The sequence below is a fragment of the Papio anubis genome, chromosome 16, assembly GCF_008728515.1.
Source record: "Papio anubis isolate 15944 chromosome 16, Panubis1.0, whole genome shotgun sequence".
NCBI lineage: Eukaryota > Metazoa > Chordata > Mammalia > Primates > Cercopithecidae > Papio > Papio anubis.
Genome location: NC_044991.1, coordinates 889,692 through 911,790, shown reverse-complemented (window position 1 = coordinate 911,790; position 22,099 = coordinate 889,692). Strand labels below are relative to the sequence as shown.

The 22,099-nt window shown below is 53.0% G+C and overlaps 1 protein-coding gene across 10 annotated transcripts in view; it reads right to left on the bottom strand.

The window, feature by feature from the left end:
- Positions 1–16,513, bottom strand: part of BRD1 (bromodomain containing 1) — a 50,063-nt gene extending 33,550 nt beyond the window's left edge. For 2 of the 10 annotated variants that reach the window (XM_031656177.1, XM_021921704.2), the window contains exon 1: positions 11,638–15,874. In XM_031656177.1, the coding sequence (XP_031512037.1) occupies positions 11,638–13,004 (1,367 nt within the window). In that variant the 5' untranslated portion in view covers positions 13,005–15,874. Of the gene's footprint in view, positions 1–6,968; positions 7,131–11,637; positions 15,875–16,170 lie in introns of those variants that run through there. The other 8 variants (XM_003905723.5, XM_021921706.2, XM_009217535.4 and 5 more) reach the window with 8 other exon arrangements.
- Between the last annotated feature and the right edge of the window lie 5,586 nt (positions 16,514–22,099).

Sequence of the window (22,099 nt, the reverse complement as noted above, 5' to 3'; positions counted from 1 at the left end):
AAAAGACACATCACAGAGTGAACGGGAGGAAACATTTTCAAATCACGTATCTGATAAGGGATGAATATCCAGAAATTCCTAAAACTCAACAAAAAATAAACAACCCAATTCAAAACTGGTTAAAATGCTCAGACAGACAATTCTTCCAAAGTACAAATGCTCAATAAACACAGAAATGCAAATCCAAACTATGATGTTACCTTCAAACCCATTAGAATGGCTACCAAAAAATACTAACAAAAATTAAAAAAACGTTGGTGAGGATGTGGAAACCCCGAACTCTTGTGCACCACAAGCAGGAACGTAAAAAGGTGCAGCCACTGTGGAAAACAGTGTTGTAGCTCCTCAGAAACTTAAAGACAGAAATGCCGTGTGACCTGGCAATGCCACTTCTGGGTACACACCCAAAAGAACTGAAAACAGGCTCAGATACTTATCACCCGTGTTCCTCACAGCATCACTCACAATGGCTAAAACATGGGAGCAACCCAAGTGCCCATGGAGGAAGGAATGGGTAAGCAAAAGTTTATCTCCACATACAGAGGGTTATTCAGCCTTAAAAGGCAAGGAAGTTGCAATGCATGCAATGACATGGAAAAACTTTGAAAATGTGCTCAGTGCAATAAGCCAGACACAAAAAGACAAATACTGCCTGATTGCACTTACGTGAGGGACTGAAGAGGAGTCAAATTCATGGAGACAGGGAGTAGAACGGTGGGTGCCTGCGGCCAGGGAGGGAGGAATGGGGAGTTCCTGTTTCACGGGGACAGAGTTTCAGACTGGGAAGACAAAAAGGCTCTGAAAATAGATGGTGGCGAAGGCTGCACAGCAATATCAAAGTGCTTCACGCCCCTGAACTACACACTTACAATGGTTAAGACGATAAATTTTATGTTATGTGTACGTGACCACAGTAAAATACTGAAAAAACTTGAAATCAGACAGTTAAATGGAATGTGTACCTTCCAAATCAGTAGAAGAGGAAAAATGCCCCCCACTCAAAAAAAGCAAAACCATCTGAGTCAATACATCAGAAGAAAAAGGCAGCCGGGCGCAGTGGCTTCCGCCTGTAATCCCAGCACTTTCGGAAGCTGAGGAGGGCGGATCACGAAGTCAGAAGTTCGAGACCGGCCTGGCCAACATGGGGAAACCCCATCTCTACTAAAAATACAAAAAAATTAGCCGGGCGTGGTGGCGCACGCCTGTAATCCTATTCAGGAGACTGAGGCAGGAGAACTGCTTGAACCTGGGAGGCGGACGCTACAGTGGACTGAGATCACTCCAGCCTGGGCAATACAGCGAGACTCCATCTCAGAAGAAAAAAAAAAGAAAAAGGGAAAAAAAGGATCATGGAAACAAATCTAAAATAGATCAGTAATCCAACATAAGTCAACAGTCTAAACTTGCTAATGAAGAGGTTGTCAATCAGGTTAAAAATTTAAAATTCCAGTTTTAGGCCAGGTGCGGTGGCTCATGCCTGTAATCCAGGACTTTGGAAAGCAGAGGCAGGTGGATCATGAGGTCAGGAGTTCAAGACCAGCCTGACCAAGATGGTGAAACCCCGTCTCTACTAAAAATACAAAAATTAGCCAGGCATGGTGGCAGGTGTCTGTAATCCCAGCTACTTGGGAAGCTTGAGGCAGGAGAATCGCTTGAACCTGGGAGGCGGAGGTTGTAGTGAGCCGAGATTGCGCCACTGCACTCCAGCCTGGGCAATAGAACGAGACTCCGTCTCCAAAAAAAAGAAAAAATTTTAATTCCAGTTTTAAAATACCACAGCAAGGCTGAAGCTGGACATAAGGAAAATGTCCACGTATACACTAAGGAGCAGAAAGTGGGTACTGCTGACCAATCAGCTGAGCTGAGGCCAGAGAAACACCTTGACTGGAGTAAAAGGGCTACGAGGGCTACTGCACCATGATCGAAGGAAATAACCAAATTCCAATGCGTACACACCGCCTAACAGGACATCTTGAAAATATCAAATACAAAACCTCCAGGAGCTACAATGAGAAATGTTAAACTTACAAGCCTAATGAAGCCAATTCACACAAAAATAAATTTGACATTAAAAATGTAAGCATGATTTATACATTTGACCCAACAAGCTCATATAGAATATTGCATCAAATAAAGAACACACATATTCACAAGCACAGATGGACTATTTACAAAAAATGTATAATCTATTGGGCCATAAAGTCTCAACAAGCATCAAACAATGAATGCGTTCCATGCAGGCCACATCCTCTGCCCACAGCACAAGCAATGGATATTAAGAGTTTAAAAAAGAAAGAAGGGAGGGAGGGAGGGAGGGAGGAAGGAAATCCCACATGCTTCTAGACTGCTAACAGGTAAAGGCAGAAATTATCATATAGAGGAACATGGTGGCCAGACGCGGTGGTTCACATCTCAGTCCCAGCACTTTGGGACACCAAGGCGAGAAGATCGCTTGAGCCCAGGAGTTTCAGACCAGTCTGGGCAATACAGTGAGACCCCATCTCTTAAAATATATTTATGTGCATATATAAAAATAAATAAAACCAGACCCAGCATGCACACACCGCACAGGAAAAGGGTGATAAATTTGAGGAGTACAATGAAATTAACAAACTTCGGTTCATCAGACACTATAAAATTATGGTTGCTTTTAAGAACCTTTACACACTGACAGGTGCATGAATGGAATTTCATTACCGGGACTTGCTTCAAAACAAAGGAATGGAAGGAGCGGGCAAGTGGAGGCTGGCCAGGCGCGTATAACTTCTGAAGCTGAGTGAAAGAACGGGGGGGCTCTCTCTAAAGATTTCCAAATTAAAAAAGAATTTTTTAAGGATATCACTAAAAATGAAAAGATACACCCACCCACGGGCACAAGCGCACAACATACAGGGCACAGGCAGGGCAACAGTCCCCACAGCAGGCCCAGAGCCCTGGCATGACACACACGCACACCCCATGCCGGGCGGTGCAACATGGAGGACGCCGTGCCCACATCCATCGCTCAGGAAACACGAAAGGCCAGCCAGCCAGAGCCCTGAATCTCACCTCAGGGAACTCCTGCACCAAGGCTGGGGCACCACCAAGCCTGCTGCCCATCGCCAGGGGACACCTGCTCTCTTCACACGCCTGACGTGCATGGGGAAGGGCCACATCTGGGATCCCCTCCGACGGGGCAGGGCGGGCACAAAAGGACACAGCCCCAGCAACAGGCAACTCTATGTAGAGCACCTGGGTAGTCCCTGCTGTCTTTACTTTTGTGAATATTTTGTAAATTTGAAGTTATTTCCACATAAAAAGGTAAAATGAAGCTCCCCACCAGCCCGAGCCCAGGAGGTGCTCTCAGGAAAGCCACCACCGCCTCCAGCAGCTCTAGAAATGAGCCAGTTCATCCACCGGCGATGGCAGATGGGAACTCGGAGTACCTCAAAACAGCTGCACTCCACCCCCCCGCCGCCCAGGTAGCACCTAGGCTGGAGCAGAGGCGAGAATGTGCAGCAGGAATCTGCCCCACTGTCCCCAGTAGTAAAGAAAACTTCACATAAATGTTCAACCCCACTTCTGCCAAAAGTAAGTAAATATGGTGAAAGTGAAGAGAGATAGAAGTCAGCTACACTGTGGTGTCTCCCCTCTGCTGAGAACATCCTCTGCATGCCTGGGGTGCTTCAGGAAAGAGAACCAGGCCCAGCAGAACGGTGCCCCACAAAGCTAGGGGTGGGAATGACATGGTTGGGTACCCAAGTTGTGGGGGGCAGGGCAGAGCTGTCTAAATGGCCAGGTGACTGTGGTCCATGGCCCATGGCCTGCTCTGTGAAATGCTAGCTTTAGTTCAGGAAATGCCAGCATCTTTAGGAGAGTCAGAGTGTGAGAGTGCAGAGGAAGGTGTGGTGAGGCCGGTGAGAAATACAGCCCATCCTGTGAGCACTCCATTCTCCCCAGCACAATTTTTATTTGCTTCAGCTTTTTCAATCAAAACAAATCTAGGCCGGGCACAGTGGCTTATGTCTGTAATCCCAACACTTTGGGAGGCTAAGGCAGGCGGATTACCTGAGGTCAGTCAAGAGTTCAAGACCAGCCTGGCCAACGTGATGAAACCCCATCTCCACTAAAAATATAAAAATTAGCCAGGCACGCTAACAGGCACCTGTAATCCCAGCTACTTGGGAGGCTGAGGCAGGAGAATCGCTTGAGCCTGGGAGGCAGAGGTTGCAGTGAGCTGAGATTGCGCCACTGCACTCCAGCTTGGGTGACAGAACAAGACTCCGTCTCAAAAAAAAAAAAGAAAAAGAAAAAGAAAAGAAAAAAATCTGTTCCCAGATACAGTAACATTCATTTCAGTAGAGGAGAATCCCTCCCGCCCGTCAGCCTGCACCAGGAAGAGCTCCATCGTGAGCTGCCAGCTACAATCTGCACTAAAACCCAGAAAACCAACAAAGTCACATGAGGGCAGGAATGGGTCCAGTGTTTCAAACGGCATTCAGGTCTGTTCCTCACGCAGGAGAGCAAGTGCTCCCGCAGACTGCGTCCACCCGGGTGCCCTCCAGGGCTCCCAAGCACTGGCTGGCCCTGCCCTGCAGCTCCTCCTTCCAATGTGTCGTCCTGGTGCTTCCTTCCCGAGTGCCCACTACTCTAGACCTGATGTAGGTCAAGCACAGGGAGCTGCCACCTGTGGCCTCAGTGCCCCTGCCATGCCTCCCAGTGCCACCCACAGCAGCCAACTCATGCACCCACACTGCCCGGGAGGTGCCCACACAGGGCCTCCCAGTGCCACCCGCAGCAACCAACTCATGCACCCATACTGCCCGGGAGGTGCCCACACAGGGCTCCCCCAGGGGGCACTGAGCCAGAACTTTTATAAAACAAAATTTACAGCCAGAAATATGGAGGAAAAAAAGACTTAAAAACACAAGCCAAAGGGGGCCCCGCCCGGTGGCTCTAACCTGTAACCCTAGCACTTTGGGAGGCTGAGGACCACTTGGGCCCAGGAGTTCAAGGCTGCAGTGAGCTATGATTGTGCCCCTTCACTCCAGCCTAGGTGACAGAGCAAGACCCCGCCTCGATTAAAAGAACAAAACCAAACCTCTGCAGGTGCCCACCAGGTGACAGCTAGGATCCTCACAGGGCCTACCTAGCAGACTCCATGCCCCCAAGACAGAACAGCTTCCCCACCCTCTGAGGACAGCTGTGCAGCTCAACAGCCTGGGGCTGCAGCAAGAGCCCAAGGGAGACAATGCCTCCCGACAGTGACCCCAGAAAACGTTCCAGAATAGTGACATCTTTATTCCAGAGTCAACATTACTACCCTCCAGCATCAAACAGACTAGAGACTAAGGCCGGGGCTGGGCGAGGTGGCTCACGCCTGTAATCTCAACACTTTGGGAGGCCTAGGCAGGAGGATTGCTTAAGCCCAGGAATTCAAGATCAGCCTGGACAACACAGTGAGACCCTGTCTCTATAAAATCACAAATAGACTAGGGCCAGGTGGCCTCCAACAGTGTGGTAAGCGAGTCCGGGTAGGAAAAAAGGGCCAGCGGCCTTCCGAATTCCAGGGCCCCGGGTGCCTACCGGGCAGGGAATGGCAGACAGGCACTCTCTGGAATGTGGGGACTGAGGCCCGCCACCCAAGGCCCTTAGCGGCCGGCATACACAACCTGTGGGTGACCGTGTCTACACAGGACTTTGCTATCCATCCGCCAGGACCTGAGGGGAGAGAACTGCCGGACCCCATTCTTGCCCGTTCTGCCACGATTTCAGACACCCCACAGGGACTCATTTTGGGGGTTCCCACTGACTTCCAGCAAGTCCAAAAGCCGCTCAATGACCCCAGCTTATAGGCAGCCATCTGTCCTTGCCATGCTGACCCTTTTCCCCTGATCTCGCAGTGCCTCAAGCTCCAGGAATGGCTCAGAAGGGGTGCAGAGCCAGTGGTGACGGCACAGTGGGTTGAGGAGTCATCCCTGGAGCGATGTGTCTGGCAGAGGCCTTGGGGAGCTCAAAAGGATGGCGCTAGGGGTGCACGACTGTTCATGAAGACAAAAAGAAATTAAAAGAGGCACCAGAGGGAACTTTCTTCACGTGAGATAGTTCAAGTTCAGACCAGCTGCTAAAAACATCTATTAGGACACGGGATGGACCAACTAATCTTCATATCAAATCCAAGACAGGAGATCCAGACGAACTCCATAATGTGTGCCAAGTCCAAGCTCAAACAATCAGCTGGGGGACCTGTCTGCTGAACGACTGGCGGTGATGGGCTAGGACCAGAAGGCGGCCCAGGGGCCCCGAACAGCTCTGTTCACCTCCATCCAACCACATAGCTCTGCACACCAGGCACTATCTCTGTAGGCTCACCACTAACAAAGGGACCAGTACCATCTGAGGACTGCCTTTACCAACAAGACTAAGATTTCTTGGAAGAATATCAATTCCAGGGGTCAGTGTTTCTCTTTCTCTAAACATGCCTCACACAGAGGATCTCCAAATGCAGCTGTGTCAAGGAGAACCAAAACTCAAGAGACTGCTCTGGATAACCATGCAAAACCCTTTAGAGACAGGGTCTCCCTCTGTCGCCCGGGCTGGAATACAAAGGTGCGATCACAGCTCACTGCAGGCTCGAACTCCTGGGCTCAAGCAGTCCACCCACCTCAGCCTTCCAGTGTTAGGATTACTAACCCGAGCCACCGCGCCCAGTGAACTTCTCTAACAGCTGAAGTCAATCGAACTTAAATGCATGATGAGAAGCAGCTAGGTATTTAAAGTTCGCCGCGCATTTTCACCTGACTGATGCTTCCCTTCCTAAGGCTGACCAAGACCAGTTGATCCTTTTAAACTAAAAATAAAAAGTCCCCAGTGAAGGCAGGAGGAATACCCTATCAGGGTGAAGGCGGGAGGAGCACCCTATCAGGGTGAAGGCGGGAGGAACACCTCATTTGAATGAAGGTAGGAGGAGCACCTTCAGAAAGCCTTGCCTATCTGAGGTTCCTGTCCATGAGCTCAGAAGTTCAGGCTCTCTTAGTAGAGGAGCTCCCCTAGAAGATCTGAAGCAGTCAGAGGAAACAAACCAACACAGGCTGTCTGCCTGCTGATCACAGTCTCTTTCAAGACACTTTCTATTTTGCATGCTGATGAATCTAGTTTTGTTAAACAGATTATGCGTGTATTTATCCCTCATTTCATGCAATTAACCAAAAACAGTGACCATGAAACCCTGTTCGTCTTTTCACTGCATGTATGAACCCTCATGTGAATGAGTCCTGCAGCAATTCATGTTAAGGGAGCCCTAATTTCAAACCGGTGCAGATGGAAAAGACTTTCTCTTTTCCTTTAATGCTAAAGACAAAATGCCATCCTCTACAGATGCAGCTCAATCCCTGTTAACAAAAACTGATGTATGCTGGAGAGAGGCAGTGAGAAGAAAAAATAGGGTCGGGCGCGGTGGTTCACGCCTGTAATCCCAGCACTTTGGGAGGCCGGGGCGGGCGGATCACCGGAAGTCACTAGTTCGAGACCATCCTGGGCAACATGGTGAAACCCCAACTCTACTAAAAATACAAAAATTAGCCAGGCACCGTGGCTCACACCTGTAGTCCCAGCTACTCGGGAGGCTAAGGCACAACGATCGCTTGAACCTGGGAGATGGAGGCTGCAGTGAGCCGAGATCATGCCATTGCACTCCAGCCTGGACAACAGAGTGAGACTCCATCTCAAAAAAAAAGAGATGAACAGAAAAGAAAAAATAACAATAAATCAATGTAAGGTCTGGCATGGCGGCTCACACCTGTAATCCCAGCACTTTGGGAGGCCAAGGTAGGCAGATCACTTGAGCCCAGGAGTTCAAGACCAACCTAAACCCCATTTAACCAAAAAATAAAAACATTAGCAGGACGTGGTGGCACACGCCTGTGGTCCCAGCTACTCAGGAGGCTGAGGTGAGGGAGTCGCTTGAGCCCAGGAGGTTGAGGCTGTAGTAAGTCATGATCATGCCACTTCACCCCAGTCTGAGCAAAAGAGCAGGACTCTGTTCAAGAGATTCTCCTGCTTCAGCCTCCTGAACAGCTGGGATTACAGGTGTGCACCACCACGCCTGGCTAATTTTTATATTTTTAGTACAGATGGGGTTTCACTATGTTAGCCAGGCTGGTCTCGAACTCCTGACCTTGTAATCTGCTCACCTCAGCACCTCCCAAAGTGCTGGGATTACAGGCGTGAATCACGCACCCAGCCCTGCCTGTTTTTCAAAGTGTTTATTTACTGCTGTCTTTTTAAAAAACTATCTTTTTTAGCCTGGTGCAGTGGCTCACACCTGTAATCCCAGCACTTTGGGAGGCCGAGGCGGGTGGATCACCTGAGGTCAGCAGATCGAGACCATCCTGGCCAATATGGTGAAACCCTGTCTCTACTAAAAATACAAAAATGGGCCGGGTGTGGTGGCACGTGCCTGTAATCCTAGCTACTAGGGAGGCTGAGGCAGAGGTTGAACCCTTGAACCCAGGAGGCACAGGTTGCAGTGAGCCGAGATCACGGATGGCACTGCACTCCAGCCTGGGCAACAAAGCGAGCCTCTGTCTCCAAAAATAAAAATAAATAAAAGCAGTCAGTCCCTAAAGGCAGATTCTGTTCTGTCCACAGGGAATAAGCAAGATCCCCTTTCTCTAAAATCTCCAAAACACTGCTTAGATGGGGTCACATCCTCTTCCAGTGTGCCTGGCTGACCTGAAGCTCTAGACAGGCCCTACCCCAGAGCCATGGGTTAGTGCACACCCTAACCAACTAGACTCAGCATCCCTGCCAACAGCTGCACATCCAGAAGCTTCACCATGGGCCAGGCACAGTGGCTCGTGCCTGTAGTCCCAGCTGAGGATGGGAGGAGGCTGAGGCGGGAAGATTGCTTGAGTCTAAGAGTTTGAGGCTACAGTGAGCCATGATCACGCCACTGCACTCCAACATGGGCAACAGAACAAGACCCTGTCTTTAACACAAAATAAAAAACAAGTAAGAAGCTTCACCCTCGTCTACACAAAATTCAAATGCACAGCTGAGGCTTCCTACATGCACCCAGGGTAGTGCCCAGGGCCTAAGAACAGGGCTGCCAGATCAGCTGCCTCTCAGGCCACAGCAAGGCTATAAACCTGGTTTCAGGCAGCAGTCAGTACTGTGTTGAGAGGCTGCCCCTCACAACCACCCCAGAGATGGGTCCAGCACCATGGTGCCAACAGGCCAGGCGCACTGGGAGCTCCTCCACTGGTGGCAAGGTGGCCTGAAGCGCCAGCATCTCCTGGAGACTGGGAAACCCAGACTGCAGAGACTGCGGCCAAGAACACTTGACCAGGTTTGTTTCTCTCTCTCTACTCGAAGCTAAAATAATAGTTTATTCCTAAGTTAGGAAAAGAACAGAACCACATAGTACGTGGTCTAGCTCCAACACCTGCTTTCAAATATTTAGGTCCAAAGCACGAGTTTTCTTCTCAATCAGCCCTGGCCACTTCAGGCCCCCGCATCTCTGCATGCAAACGCTGCCTCCTGCAAACAGTCCTGCTTACCCAACACCAGCAGCCAAAGAATAGGGCGTGGGGCCCGGCCAGGCCCTGCCTCTCCCAGAGCAGGTCATCATCTGGTACTGGCCAGGGAAGGGGGCACTTCAGACTTCTGGCTCTTCATTTTGTTAGATCACATTTTGTTTATTTTGCTTCAATTTCAGTAAAGCTGAAATTTTTAGACCTCTTATACAGAAGCTCTTAATACAAACCCTAGACTTTTTGACTCATAGGTAGAAATCCAAGCAAAACCATCTCTTCAAAGTCAGATTAATTTACAAAGACAAACACCTTGGTTTTCACAGGGGTTTTCTCTGGATGGGAAGGATTATGAGCATTTTTTGTTCATTCTGTCTGAACTGACTCATTCTCTGAGTATTTACAGCTCTGTGAAAAGAAACTGCACTTCACTTTGGCAAAGTAGAGTAATATTAACAAAAATCACTTAAAACTTTTTTTTTTTTTTTTTGAGACGGAGTCTCACTCTGTCACCCAGGCTGGAGTGCAGCAGCACAATCTCAGCTCACTGCAACTTCCCAGCCTCACCATCCAATGCAGCTCAGCCTGCATGCGTCCCACCTGTGCTGCCCTCCCCTCACATGTGGAGCAGGTCTGACACCTCAGAGGGTCCTGCTCACTGACCCCCAGCAGTCCTGGAAGGTCTGTGTGGTACTGGGGCTCCAGGCATCTCCCCTAGCCAAGCTGCAAGCTCAGCACCAGGCTGGCTCTCCCCGCCCTGTTGACCAGCAGGCCCCGTCTGTGCTCACAGCTTCTCCCCTTGTTTGGCCACCCTGTCCTCAGGGCATCTGCAGCAAGTGGGGGGCACAGCACGGGAAACGGGGCCAACGCCACAGCAGTAGATGTCCCGATGCCGAAGTCACTGGGAAGCCCAGGCCAGAGCCCCTCAGGTTGAAAGTCATACAGAGTTTCTGTGTGGGCTTCATTCCTTCTTAAAGTTTAGTCACTGAAATTCTTAAAAATCTTCACCCTTGGCTGGGCATGGTGGCTCACGTCTATAGTCCTAGCACTTTGGGATGCAGAGGTGGGCAGACTGCCTGAGCTCAGGAGTTCCAGACCACGCTGGGCAACATGGTGAAACCCCACCTCTACTAAAAATACAAAAATTAGCTGGGCATAGGAGCATACGCCTATAGTCCCAGCTATTCGGGAGGCTGAGGCATAAGAATTGCTGGAAGCTGGCAGCAGAGATTGCAGTGAGCTGAGATCGTGCCACTACACTCCAGCCTGGGCAACAGAGAAAAACCCCATTGAAAAAAAAAAAAAAAAAAAAAAGCTGAGCAAGTGCTATAATTCCAGCACTTTGGGAAGCCAAGGTGGGCAGATCACTTGATGTCAGGCGTTTGAGACCAGCCTAGCCAACATGGTGAAACCCTGTCTCTATTTTAAAAATACAAAAATTTGCCGAGCGCAATGGCTCACGCCTGTAATCCCAGCACTTTGGGAGGCCGAGGCAGGCGGATCACGAGGTCAGGGGATCGAGACCATTCTGGCTAACATGGTGAAACCCCGTCTCTACCAAAAATACAAAAAATTAGCCAGGCGTGGTGGCGGGTGCCTGTAGTCCCAGCTACTCGGGAGGCTGAGGCAGGAGAATGGCGTGAACCCAGGACATGGAGCTTGCAGTGAGCCGAGACTGCACCACTGCACTTCAGCCTGGGCGACAGAGCAAGATTCCACTTCAAAAAAAAAAAAAAATTTGTCAGGCATGGTGGTGCATGCCTGCAGTCCCAGCTACTCAGGAGGCTGAGGCAGGAGAATTGCTTGAACCCGGGAGGCGGGGGTTGCAGAGAGCCGAGATTGCACCACTACACTCCAGCCTGGGCGACAAAGCGAAACTCCATCTCAAAAAAAAAATCTAGAAAACTATAGATCATTCCAAGCCTACAGACTAAAATCTTTTACAACATCTATTCCGCGAAAAGACGTGGTAAACAAGCAGAACCACACTTCAGGGGAATATCAGGAAGCTGCGCCAACAGGAAGCGCAACGATCACCCAGCACGGGCCCTGCAGGTTGTGCCTGCGTCCTCCCAGGGTCCTGCACTGCAGGCGCCTTGTGGACCCAATGCTTGGACATGCTTACCTCTGCGGGGGTATGTAAGGAGCGCACACAGTCGGCAGGACCGCGCAGGGCTCAGCCAGAGCCTTCTTAGCCTTTTTTGCCTTCTTCCTGACCTTGGATGTGGACCTGACCGTTTTGACCGAGCTGTCTTTTCGACAGACACCATTTTTCATTTCGACATCCCCGTAAATATTCAGAGGCCTCCGGGTGCAGCCTGGAGGTGTGTGGACATCACAGTAAGCGGTCTTTCTGACGGAGAAGGTGGTGCCACCACCAGTCAGTTCCTTCACGGGCTCCATTTTCATGTACAGGCCAGCCTTCTGGGCACACGTCACATGGAATGCTGTGTAGCAGTTTGCTTTGTGGCACTGGATGCAGGCACCCACGCCCTTCTGCTTACAGAGGTAGCATGTCAGTTTCCACCGGGCTGGGGGAATGTTCCTCACCCCGTCAATGGGCTCGATGAACACCGTGTTGGCAAAGCCGACCTCTGGGATCCACAGGGCACACACCACGTGACCCCAGCGGTCGTCATCTGTCTTTTTGAAGGCACCACCCTTGTTGGGGCACAGCACACAGTCGGCGGGCCGGGCCCGGGACTGCAGGCAGTGACGGCAGAGCCACTGGCCCTCGGGGATGTAGGGCACCCCGTAGCACTCCTGGTGCACGGCCAGGTTGCACATGTCGCAAAAGAGGATCACGTTGCTGTTCTGGCACTCCCCGTCCATGCAGATGCAGCACACAGCGTCCTCATCGATCAGAGACTGCTGCTCGCCCTGCTTCTGGTTCTCGCAGTGCGACTCCTTCTCGAAGCGGTCCATCAGGAACTCAAACATGCTCTGCGACACGGCGGGGACGCAGTCGCCCTTGCGCTTCTCGTTGACGATCTCCAGCCAGGCGTAGTCCTCCTCATCCATGTCGTACTCCACCTCGTTGTCCAGTTCCTCGGCCGACTTCTCGATGAACTTGTAGTACACTGGAGGCCTCCTGGGGGCGGACGGAGGGCTGTACTCCACGATGCGCACCTTGGGCTCTGGAAGGGCGCTGGCCGAGGCCGGCATGCCGTGGGCGCTGGGGAGGGCTTCATTTTTCTTTTTGACTCTGTTGTTTTTGTGACGCTTAGTTCTTAAGCAGACAGGGGGCCGCTCGCTGTTTTCCTTATTGCTGTTGCATTCACTCATCTCTTGAGCCGTGAGGTCATCTTCTAATATGATCTCCAGGGGATCAAAAATACTGATCCTGTGCAAGCGCCCTTCAATTTCTATCTCTACCATCCTTTGAGCTTGAGCGTAGGTCAGCGTTTCTCGCGTGGGGGAGTGTTTAACACTGCACGGGGAGGAAGGATGCCTCGCTGCAGAGCCTCGATGACATCGTCCTTTCCTCCTCATTTGGTAATGATTACCTAAAATAAAGGCAAAGGTAAAGTTAATTCTATGCAGGGTGACCAAAGACTCGAGAAAGCTGCAAAAGTACGCTTGGGCAGATCTAGCTCACCAGCTCAAAACCCAATCAAAGCAAAACTCACAACTAACTTCTTTCCGAGGTGTCAAAAATCACGCATCCAGGCCCGAGCAACTCCCCAGGATCAGGGAGAGAACAGAGCGGTAACAGGCAGAGAGGCAGCCTGAGGAGCCCTCCTGAGCACCTGCATCCCTATCACCACGCCCCAGTCCCCTCTCAGACCACACCAACAGGCTGCGGAGACCACAGAAATGCTCCCCAAGAAGGAGGGGTCTGGCCCAGAGCCCACAGCTGCAGGACTTTCCTGGCATGCAGGCGATCCCCCAGGAAGTCCACATATAGGGCTGGACCTCACCAGACACAGAGGCTATGCCCACCAGAGAGGCATGCTCAGTGGCTACCTGGTCCTATCGGATACTCCCCCTAAACCACTCTTCCCCTCCCCACTGCTCCCAGGAGAGCACCCACATGAGCCCAAAGTCACCACGGTCCTTGCAGCATTCCTGCTGGGCTACGGGGTAGGAGACAGACCACAGTCTGTCCATGCTCTATAGACAGGCCCTCCACACACACACCACAGCACAGGGGACCAATAGGGGAGCCCTGTACTGGTCTGAGGGGACAGTCTTCGCCCCTGGGAGGCCCTAACCCCACTTCTGCAGAGCCTTGGCAGTGACCACCATGGAAACACCCACAGGCCGAGTCAACCTGCCGCTTCCCCTCAGGGGCACTCCTCAAGCCCCAGTGAGACAATGGTGCTGGCCATGTCCTCCTCCTTTCCGAGCGAATCCGGATATGTGCAATACACCAAAGGGCATCTCTCTGTTCTCCCCGGCACACGTGAAGGTAGACGCTCTGCTCAGGCTACACAGCGAGGGGCGGCCCCCAGGACCCCCTAGAAGCTTGCAGAGACCCTCACCAGGAGGGTTGCCAGCGCTGGCTCAGGTGCCTGAAGACTTGGTCACAGAGATTTAGGAGAATTTGCCTTTCCAGAGGTGGGCAAAATCAGTGAGCTGCCACCCATACCTCCAGCTCCTTGTGGCAGAGGCCTCTGCTGTTCGAACACCACGGACTGTGTCTGTTCCCAGCTGTCCCCGGGGTGCCTCGTGTGTGGGCACCTCCAGTGAAGACCACCACCCGCCGGGCAGTGCCTCCCTCCAAAGCGCCACACTTCACTGACAGGAAGCAAGATGATTTTTCAGTGACTGACTCGCAAAACAAATATTCTCAGCTGAAGCCCAAGGCCCACTCTGCATCTAGCCCTGCAAGGTCAGGGACGCCTGGCCTCGGGGCCCAGGGGGAGCAGGGGCACCCGCAGCAGCCTGGCTTCAGAGCCTCACCCTGGGCCTAGATCTACTGGGCCTCAGAAAAAGCCCTCAGGGCGCAGGCTTCCCTCTGTGAGTCCCGAAAGGAAATCCCAGCCGACTTCAAGGGCACTTCTTAAGACAGACCCTCCAGCCACTGTGTATCTTTCTCTGTATCAGACAGAAATCCTCATTGTATGTTGAAACTAGATTGCAATTACCTACAGAGAGGACAGGAGAGAAAATGTGGTCAGCCAAACCTCAGCCCCCTTGCATCTCCAGGGCCTCCAGGTACTCACTCAACCCTGGATTCCTGGAGAGCTGTCAGTACAGCCCAGCCGGCCCTGGGAGCCCTGCAGAGGTGACACCACAGCCTGCAGAGAGCTACCCTAGTGCACCCGGGACGGCGACACGCGTCATTACTGAGGTGGGGCAGAAGCAACAGTTGGTTACTCACCAGATCAGAAACGAACCTGTAATTTTCCCCTCGACAGCAAAGTCCTGAGTCGCCCTAACGACAAGCAGCCCCCGGAAACCCACTCTCTCCCAGGGAGCCGCGAAGCTCTTTATCTCAACACTTTCTACAAGGGGAGAACTGAACCGAAGGCTTCACGGCCACAGCAGCTCTCAACACGGAACTGGGACCCGGGGAGAGTAGACCCTCGGCAGCGCAGGGCGACCCACGCCCTTCCCTGCTTCCCCGCTTCCCCCCGGGCCGGTTCTGTCCGTGCTGGGACACGCATTTCCACCGGGAGGGATCCGCGGGGGCACACACGTCGCTTCTCAAGGAATAATTCCCTTAAGCACATCCTGAAGAGCTCTGCGGGCCAAAAGCAGGGAAGGCTGCTGCCCACAAGACGGCCGCTTCCCTCTTCCCACCGCCCGCCCAGGGAGAAGCCGACCACGCGCCGGGCCTCTCCCTAAAGGCCACGGGAGCCGCGGCCGCTGAGTTGTGCAAAGTTGTGTGCAGCACACGGCACTCGGGACGGCGCTGGGCCAGGCAAACGAAAACCTCCGCCGATTCCACTAACTACACAACCACCTGGCGACCGACCCTCAAAAACAGACCCGGACGGCCGCGCTTTCTGGGGGACGGGCCCGCACCCCGCGGGGCAGGGGCTCCCGCTGCTGAGGATTCTCAGAACTCCCGCGTCCGCTCACAACAGCCGCGTTTCCCGTGAACTGCGCTTCAATCGTGTCACTCGTTTAAAAGGCCCGGGGAAGCCTCGCGTTCGTCGCGAGGCGTCTCCCTGCAAACGCCCGGGGAGGCGGCGGCGCCGGTTCTCCAGCCCGGCCGCCGCAGGCCGCGCGGCTCCTGGGCGATCTCGGGGCGCGTCCCTGCTCACAGGGAGTTCCCGTCTGGGCAGAGCTCGGCCGGCCTGTCTGTTACATAAGGGGCGGCCCGGCCGGCTCGGCGGCTGCCCGAGGCCCGACCCGACTCGAGCGCGGACTCCGGGCGGGCGCCGCGGCCCAGGCCGCCGAGACCCATAGCCCGACTCGGCCTCCCTCGACTCCCCGGCCTGACCTCCCCGGTCTCCCCGCCCGGCCTCCCGGGCTCCCTGCCTGTCTCCCCGGCCGCCCGGCCCGAACTCCCCGGTCTCCCCGCCCGGCCTCCCCGGCATCCCGGGCTCCCGGTCCGCGGACAATGCGGAGCCGCCGCCGCCGCCGCCGCCAAACATGGCGTCGGCACCACAACCCCGAGAGGCCGGGCCGAGGCGGAGGCGGCGGCGGCCCGGGCGGCCCGCGAGGCGGCGGGGAGGCCTCCACGGCCAGGCCTCCGCCCACTCACCTTCGGGGCGCCGCGGCCGCGGGAGCCCGGCAAGCGGGCGGGCGCGGGGGCCGGCGGTCGATGAGGCGGCGGCTACCGGCGCCCGCGGCCTTCCGCTAACGGCCGCAGGCCGGCCCCGCCGCCGCCCCTGGGCGCGGCCTTCCTCGGCCGGCGGGCGGCTCCGGCCCGGCAGCGGCGGCCGCGGACTCGGGCGGCGGCCTGAGCGGCGCGGGCTCTCGGGCCCGGCTGAGGCCCAGCTCGGGGGGCCCGGCCGGCGGGCGCGGGCGGCGGGCGGCGGGCGCGGGACGCGGGGCTGGCTCGGACGCCAGGGCCGGGTCGCTCGCTCGCTCCCCAGCGAAGCAAACAATGCGGCGAGCGCTCCGCCCCGGCGCGCTGCGTGCGACGCGCCCCGCCCGCCGCCGCCATGACGCGCCGACTCCGCCGCCTCAGCGGCGCGCGGGGGAGGGGGCGTCGCGAGGAGCTGGGGCCAAGTGGGGACCCTGAGGCGGCAGGGACCGGGCTGGGAGTGGGGGATCGGGAGGATGGAGAGTGGGGGCCCTTGAGTTAGGGAGGACCGGGCCAGAGGGTCCCTGAGGAGGTCAGGAGGATGGAGAATGAGGGGCCCTGAGGCAGGGGGACAGGCCTAGGAGTGGGGGACCCGAGGCAGTTGGGGAGCAGCCGGGAGTCGGGGGCCCTGAGGCAGAAGGGCATTGGCCCTGGAGTGGGGGGGCCCTCGAGGCCGGAGTGGGGAGCAGCCGGGAGTCGGGGGCCCTGACAGGGGGGACCGGCCAGGAGTGGGGGGCCCTGAGGCGGGGGGGACCGGCTGGGAGTGGGAGTCCCTGAGGCAGAAGGGCATTGGCCCAGGAATGGATGGCCCTGAGGCAGGGGCGATTGGCCCAGGAGTGGGGGGCCCTGAGGCAGGGGGCGATTGGCCCCAGAGTGGAGGGCCCTAAGTGGGCAGAGGGGACCCTGTGGGCCCACTGGGTGCAAGTGGAAGGGGCACTGGCCGGGCACCCGACTAAGTAGGGGAAGGTGGTGCAGCTGGGCTGGGGAGCCTCCCCTAGTGAGTGTCAGGCCAGGTGTGCAAGTAGTCCTGCCAGTGTGAGGGCCCTGCCGAAGCAGATGCCCTTTGAGGTTGCAAGAAAAGGCCCCTGCGGGCGCGAGTTGAGAGGCCTGAGTCTCTGTCTTCGCTTTGGCCTTTTGTGTAAACTCTAAAATTCAGTGGGGTCATAACAATTTTCACTCCAAGATTAAGTCCCAAAATGTTTTAAGGTGAGGCAGGAGCTCCTTGGTTTCCTTGAGAATCTGTGATCAGGACGATGGTGCTGTGGAATCCCTGGGTTCCAGCAGCCCAGCCTGTGGCATCTAGGCAGGCCCCTCGGGCGGAGCAGCTGTCCACCCTGGGACAGACCTTCCCCATGGGGCAGCGGAGCGGCCCCACTGCTCAGGGCACTGCATCAAACACCTTATTGGGAGTGGGGTGGCTTTGTTCACCCAGGTGTCCCTGATGGGGCAAAGCCCCACAGGCCTCTTCCTGGCCAGCCCTCATGCCCATGGCACTGTGCGTGGGTTGTGATGTGAAGACTTGAGGGCAGGTAGGACCCCAGCCAAGGTCCCTAGTGGTCAGTCCTGATCTAGGACTCCCTGCAGACACACCCTTGAGCCGAGAGGGTGCAGGCCACTGGGGCCCTGACCTCTTCTGCACGAGACCCAGGAGCTTCGTGTCACCTCCATTCTACTGATGTCTGTTTACCTGTGGCCAAACAAGCAAGCTGAGCCGGAACCCTTCTCCACCTCAGGGAAGCCAGATGGAAACAAGCTGGAGGTTCTCCACAACGCAGAGTGAAAGTAAGACACAGTCTCATGAAAGAGAAGATGAAAAGACACGAAACCCTTCACAGAACAGGAGAGAGACGGGGACAGTGACTTCTCAGACAATGGAGGTGATGCTCAGAGGAGAGAAGAACAAAGCCTCGAATGTAGGCGTGTCAGAGGGAGACTCAGGAAGGCCTTCGGAGAGAGAGAAAGGATCTTTTTTAGAGTTCAGACTGATCCTACAGAGGAGGGGTTGCCAAAATACTAAGAGAATTGAACCATAACTCATACACAGTGAAACTAGCGTTCCAGTGAGACAGCAAAATAAAGGTGTCTTCACGGCTTGTAAACATCCATGTTTACCACACACGCAGTCTCTAAAAGTACTAGAAGAAATACCTTAACAAAGTGAAAAGTGGACTCAAGAGTAAGACGTGGATGCTAGCAAATAAATCAGTCTGGTCTGTTAAAATCAACCTGAGAGAAATCCCAGATGAGCTCAACATGACACATGGCAAGGCCGGGCGCAGAAGGAAGTGAAAGTGCACGAAAGCTCTTGTATTGTTTGGTTTGAGGATTTTAGAATCAATAGAAAAAAAGGTTAAAAATTTTAGCTGGGCATGGTGGGTCACACCTGTAATCCCAGTACTTTGGGAGGCCAAAGCAGGCGGATCACCTGAGTCGGGAGTTCAAGACCAGCCTGATCAACATGGAGAAACCCCATCTCTACTAAAAATACACACACACAAAAAAAATTAGCTGGGTGTGGCGGCGCATGCCTGTAATCCCAGCTACCTGGGAGGCTGAGGCAGGAGAATTGGTGGAAACTGGGAGGTGGAGGTTACGGGGAGCTGAGATGGTGCCATTGCACTCCAGCCTGGGCAACAAGAGCAAAACTCCGTCTCAAAAAAAAAAGAAAAATTAAACTATCAGAAAGTTTCCACAAGAATGGTGGGAAAAGAATATACCACTTTCAAAACAGCTGAGGAAAAAGTGAAATGAAAAATGACAGCACCAAAACAACAAAAAAAACAGGAATGAGTAAAAGATAAAACCATGATAAATATGGAACATAATATGAATTGGCAGCACTAAGTTCAAACATTTGAGTAATCAGAGGAATGTGATTGGATTAAATTCATCTATTAAAAGACAGCCTCTCTGAATGGAATATGAATATGGTTAAATACTGCTGCAAGAAATTCACCTGAAAATAACAGATGAATAAAAAAACAATGGGGCCAGGCACAGTGGCTCACGCCTGTAATCCCAACACTTCGGGAGACCGAGGCAGGCGCATCACCTGAGGTCAGGAGTTCAAGACCTGATGAACATAGTGAAACCCCATCTCTACTAAAAATAGAAAAATTAGCCAGGCATGGAGGCACGTACCTGTAGTCCCAGCTACTTGGGAGACTGAGGCAGGAGAATCACTTGAACCAGGAGGCTGAGATTGCAGTGAGGCAAGATTGCCCCACTGCACTCCAGCCTAGGTAACAGAGCAAAACTCCGTTTCGTAAATAAAAGGATGGAAATTATCATATGTTTGTTCCTCAAAAGGCACTGTAAAGAGACTGAAGAATGAAAAACTAAAAAATATGTACACCTTGCAAATGATTAGTATTTAGAATATAGAGAGAACCGCTTCAGAACCATTAGAAAGAGAGAAACAAGGCCGGGCGCGGTGGCTCAAGCCTGTAATCCCAGCACTTTGGGAGGCTGAGACAGGTGGATCACGAGGTCAGGAGATCGAGACCATCCTGGCTAACACGGTGAAACCCCATCTCTACTAAAAAATACAAAAAACTAGCCAGGCAAGGTGGCGGGTGCCTGTAGTCCCAGCTACTCAGGAGGCTGAGGCAGGAGAATGGTGTAAACCCGGGAGGCAGAGCTTGCAGTGACCTGAGATCCAGCCACTGCACTCCAGCCCAGACGACAGAGCAAGACTCCCTCTCAAAAACCCAAATCAGCAAAGAAACCTGTGTCATAATCAGGCTTCTTGCAGAGAACATGGAAACGCCTATCATCTTACTAGTAAATTTGGAAATGCAAACTAAAACCACACCAAATAGGCACCAACATTCATATGTGGCATTACTCAGCGATGGCAAGATGGCAGAGCAATACCCTGCTGGTCAGAATGTCAAATGGGGCAACTATTTGGTAAATATGGCCGTATGGCATTACCCAGTGAAAACGGACATGTTTGTCAGTTTCCTGTTGCTGCAAAACAAACCACGCCCAAAACTTTGTAGCTCAAAACAACAGTCATTCCTTTTGTTCACACATACGCTATTTGGGCAGGATTCAGCAGGCACAGCTAGACTACTTCCTGCATCCTCACTGGGGCACCTTCACTAGGGGCTGGAGGAGCCACTTCCAAGATGGTGCACTCACGTGGCTGGGACCTTGATCCAGGCTCTGGGCTGAGGGCCTTGGGAACATCCTCATGGAACAGTAGCCATGCTCCAGGAGCAAGGGTTTCAAGAGAAGCAGGTGGGACCTGTATCACTTTTCACATCCTAGCTTCTGAAGTCACATAGCATCACTTCTGCCGTAGTGACAAGCCTGTCCAGATTCAAGAGTTAGGAAGATGTGTCATCATCACATTTTAAGAGAAGCATCCTGTATGGAAGAAGTTGTTGTGGCCACTTTGAGAAGATGCAAGCTCCCCGAGTGTGCATACCCATTCCCGGCTGTAGGGTTAAGTCTATTTGTATTCCTAGGTGCATTCCATGCCTGGGTGTGTGCCTGAGAAACTTGTTCATCAGGAGGCATGTGGCATGTGCATGAATGTTCAGAGCAACACTGTTTTTGTTTTTGTTTTTGTTTTTTTGTCTTTTTTTCTTTTTATTTTATTTTAACACTGTTTTTATTTTTATTTTTATTTTTTTAAATTTATTTATTTATTTATTTATTTTGAGATGGAGTCTCGCTCTGTCACCCAGGCTGGAGTGCAGTGGCCGGATCTCAGCTCACTGCAAGCTCCGCCTCCCGGGTTCACACCATTCTCCTGCCTCAGCCTCCCGAGTAGCTGGGACTACAGGCGCCCACCACCGCGCCTGGCTAGTTTTTTTGTATTTTTTAGTAGAGACGGGGTTTCACCGTGTTAGCCAGGATAGTCTCGATCTCCTGACCTCGTGATCCGCCCGTCTCGGCCTCCCAAAGTGCTGGGATTACAGGCTTGAACCACCGTGCCCGGCCAACACTGTTTTTAATAGCAAATACTGAGGGAAATCTTAAATATCAAAGAACAGTAAAATGGACAAAGTGAGGTATCTCCACACAATGGAATAGCACACAGCAACAGAAATGAATGAATTCCACCACCAATATGGCCAAATCTCAAACACATAATTCTAAATGGAAGAAAGAAATCTCGAAAGATTACAGAATATGATTCCATTTACACTCAGCAGACAGAGCTAGGAAATATGTAAGTATGTACACACAAACACATACACACACACCTTTTCTGATACCTCTCAGCAAACCTTGAGTTCATACTGATACCTGTACCTCCAGTTACAATCTGGCATGGAGCTGATTCTACTCTTCCATCTTTCTACACAACTATCTATGCCTTCACTTAGTAGCTCAGTACCCCCTACATAACCATCTCTGGGCTGTACAGAACAGAAAATTGGCCCCAGACACAACCACTGCCCCCATTTATGCACCAGCCAAAAACACGGTTCTGGGGTCATCACTGCTCCCCAGAATGGTTACATCTGCAGGCTGAAAGCACAGCCCAAGAAAAGGCAAGGAGAGGCCGGGCGCGGTGGCTCAAGCCTGTAATCCCAGCACTTTGGGAGGCCGAGATGGGCGGATCACGCAGGTCAGGAGATCGAGACCATCCTGGCGACATAGAAACCCCTGGGCTCTCTACTAAAAAAATACAAAAACTAGCCAGGCGAGGTGGCGGGTGCCTGTAGTCCCAGCTACTTGGGAGGCTGAGGCAGGAGAATGGCGTAAACCCAGGAGGCGGAGCTTGCAGTGAGCTGAGATCCCAGCTACTGCACTCCAGCCTGGTGATAGAGCCAGACCCTCGCCTCAAAAAAAAAAAAAAAAAAAAAGGAAAGGCAGGCAGGATGATCATGTTGTTTCTGATATTCTGTTTCTGGCAGGAATAAGA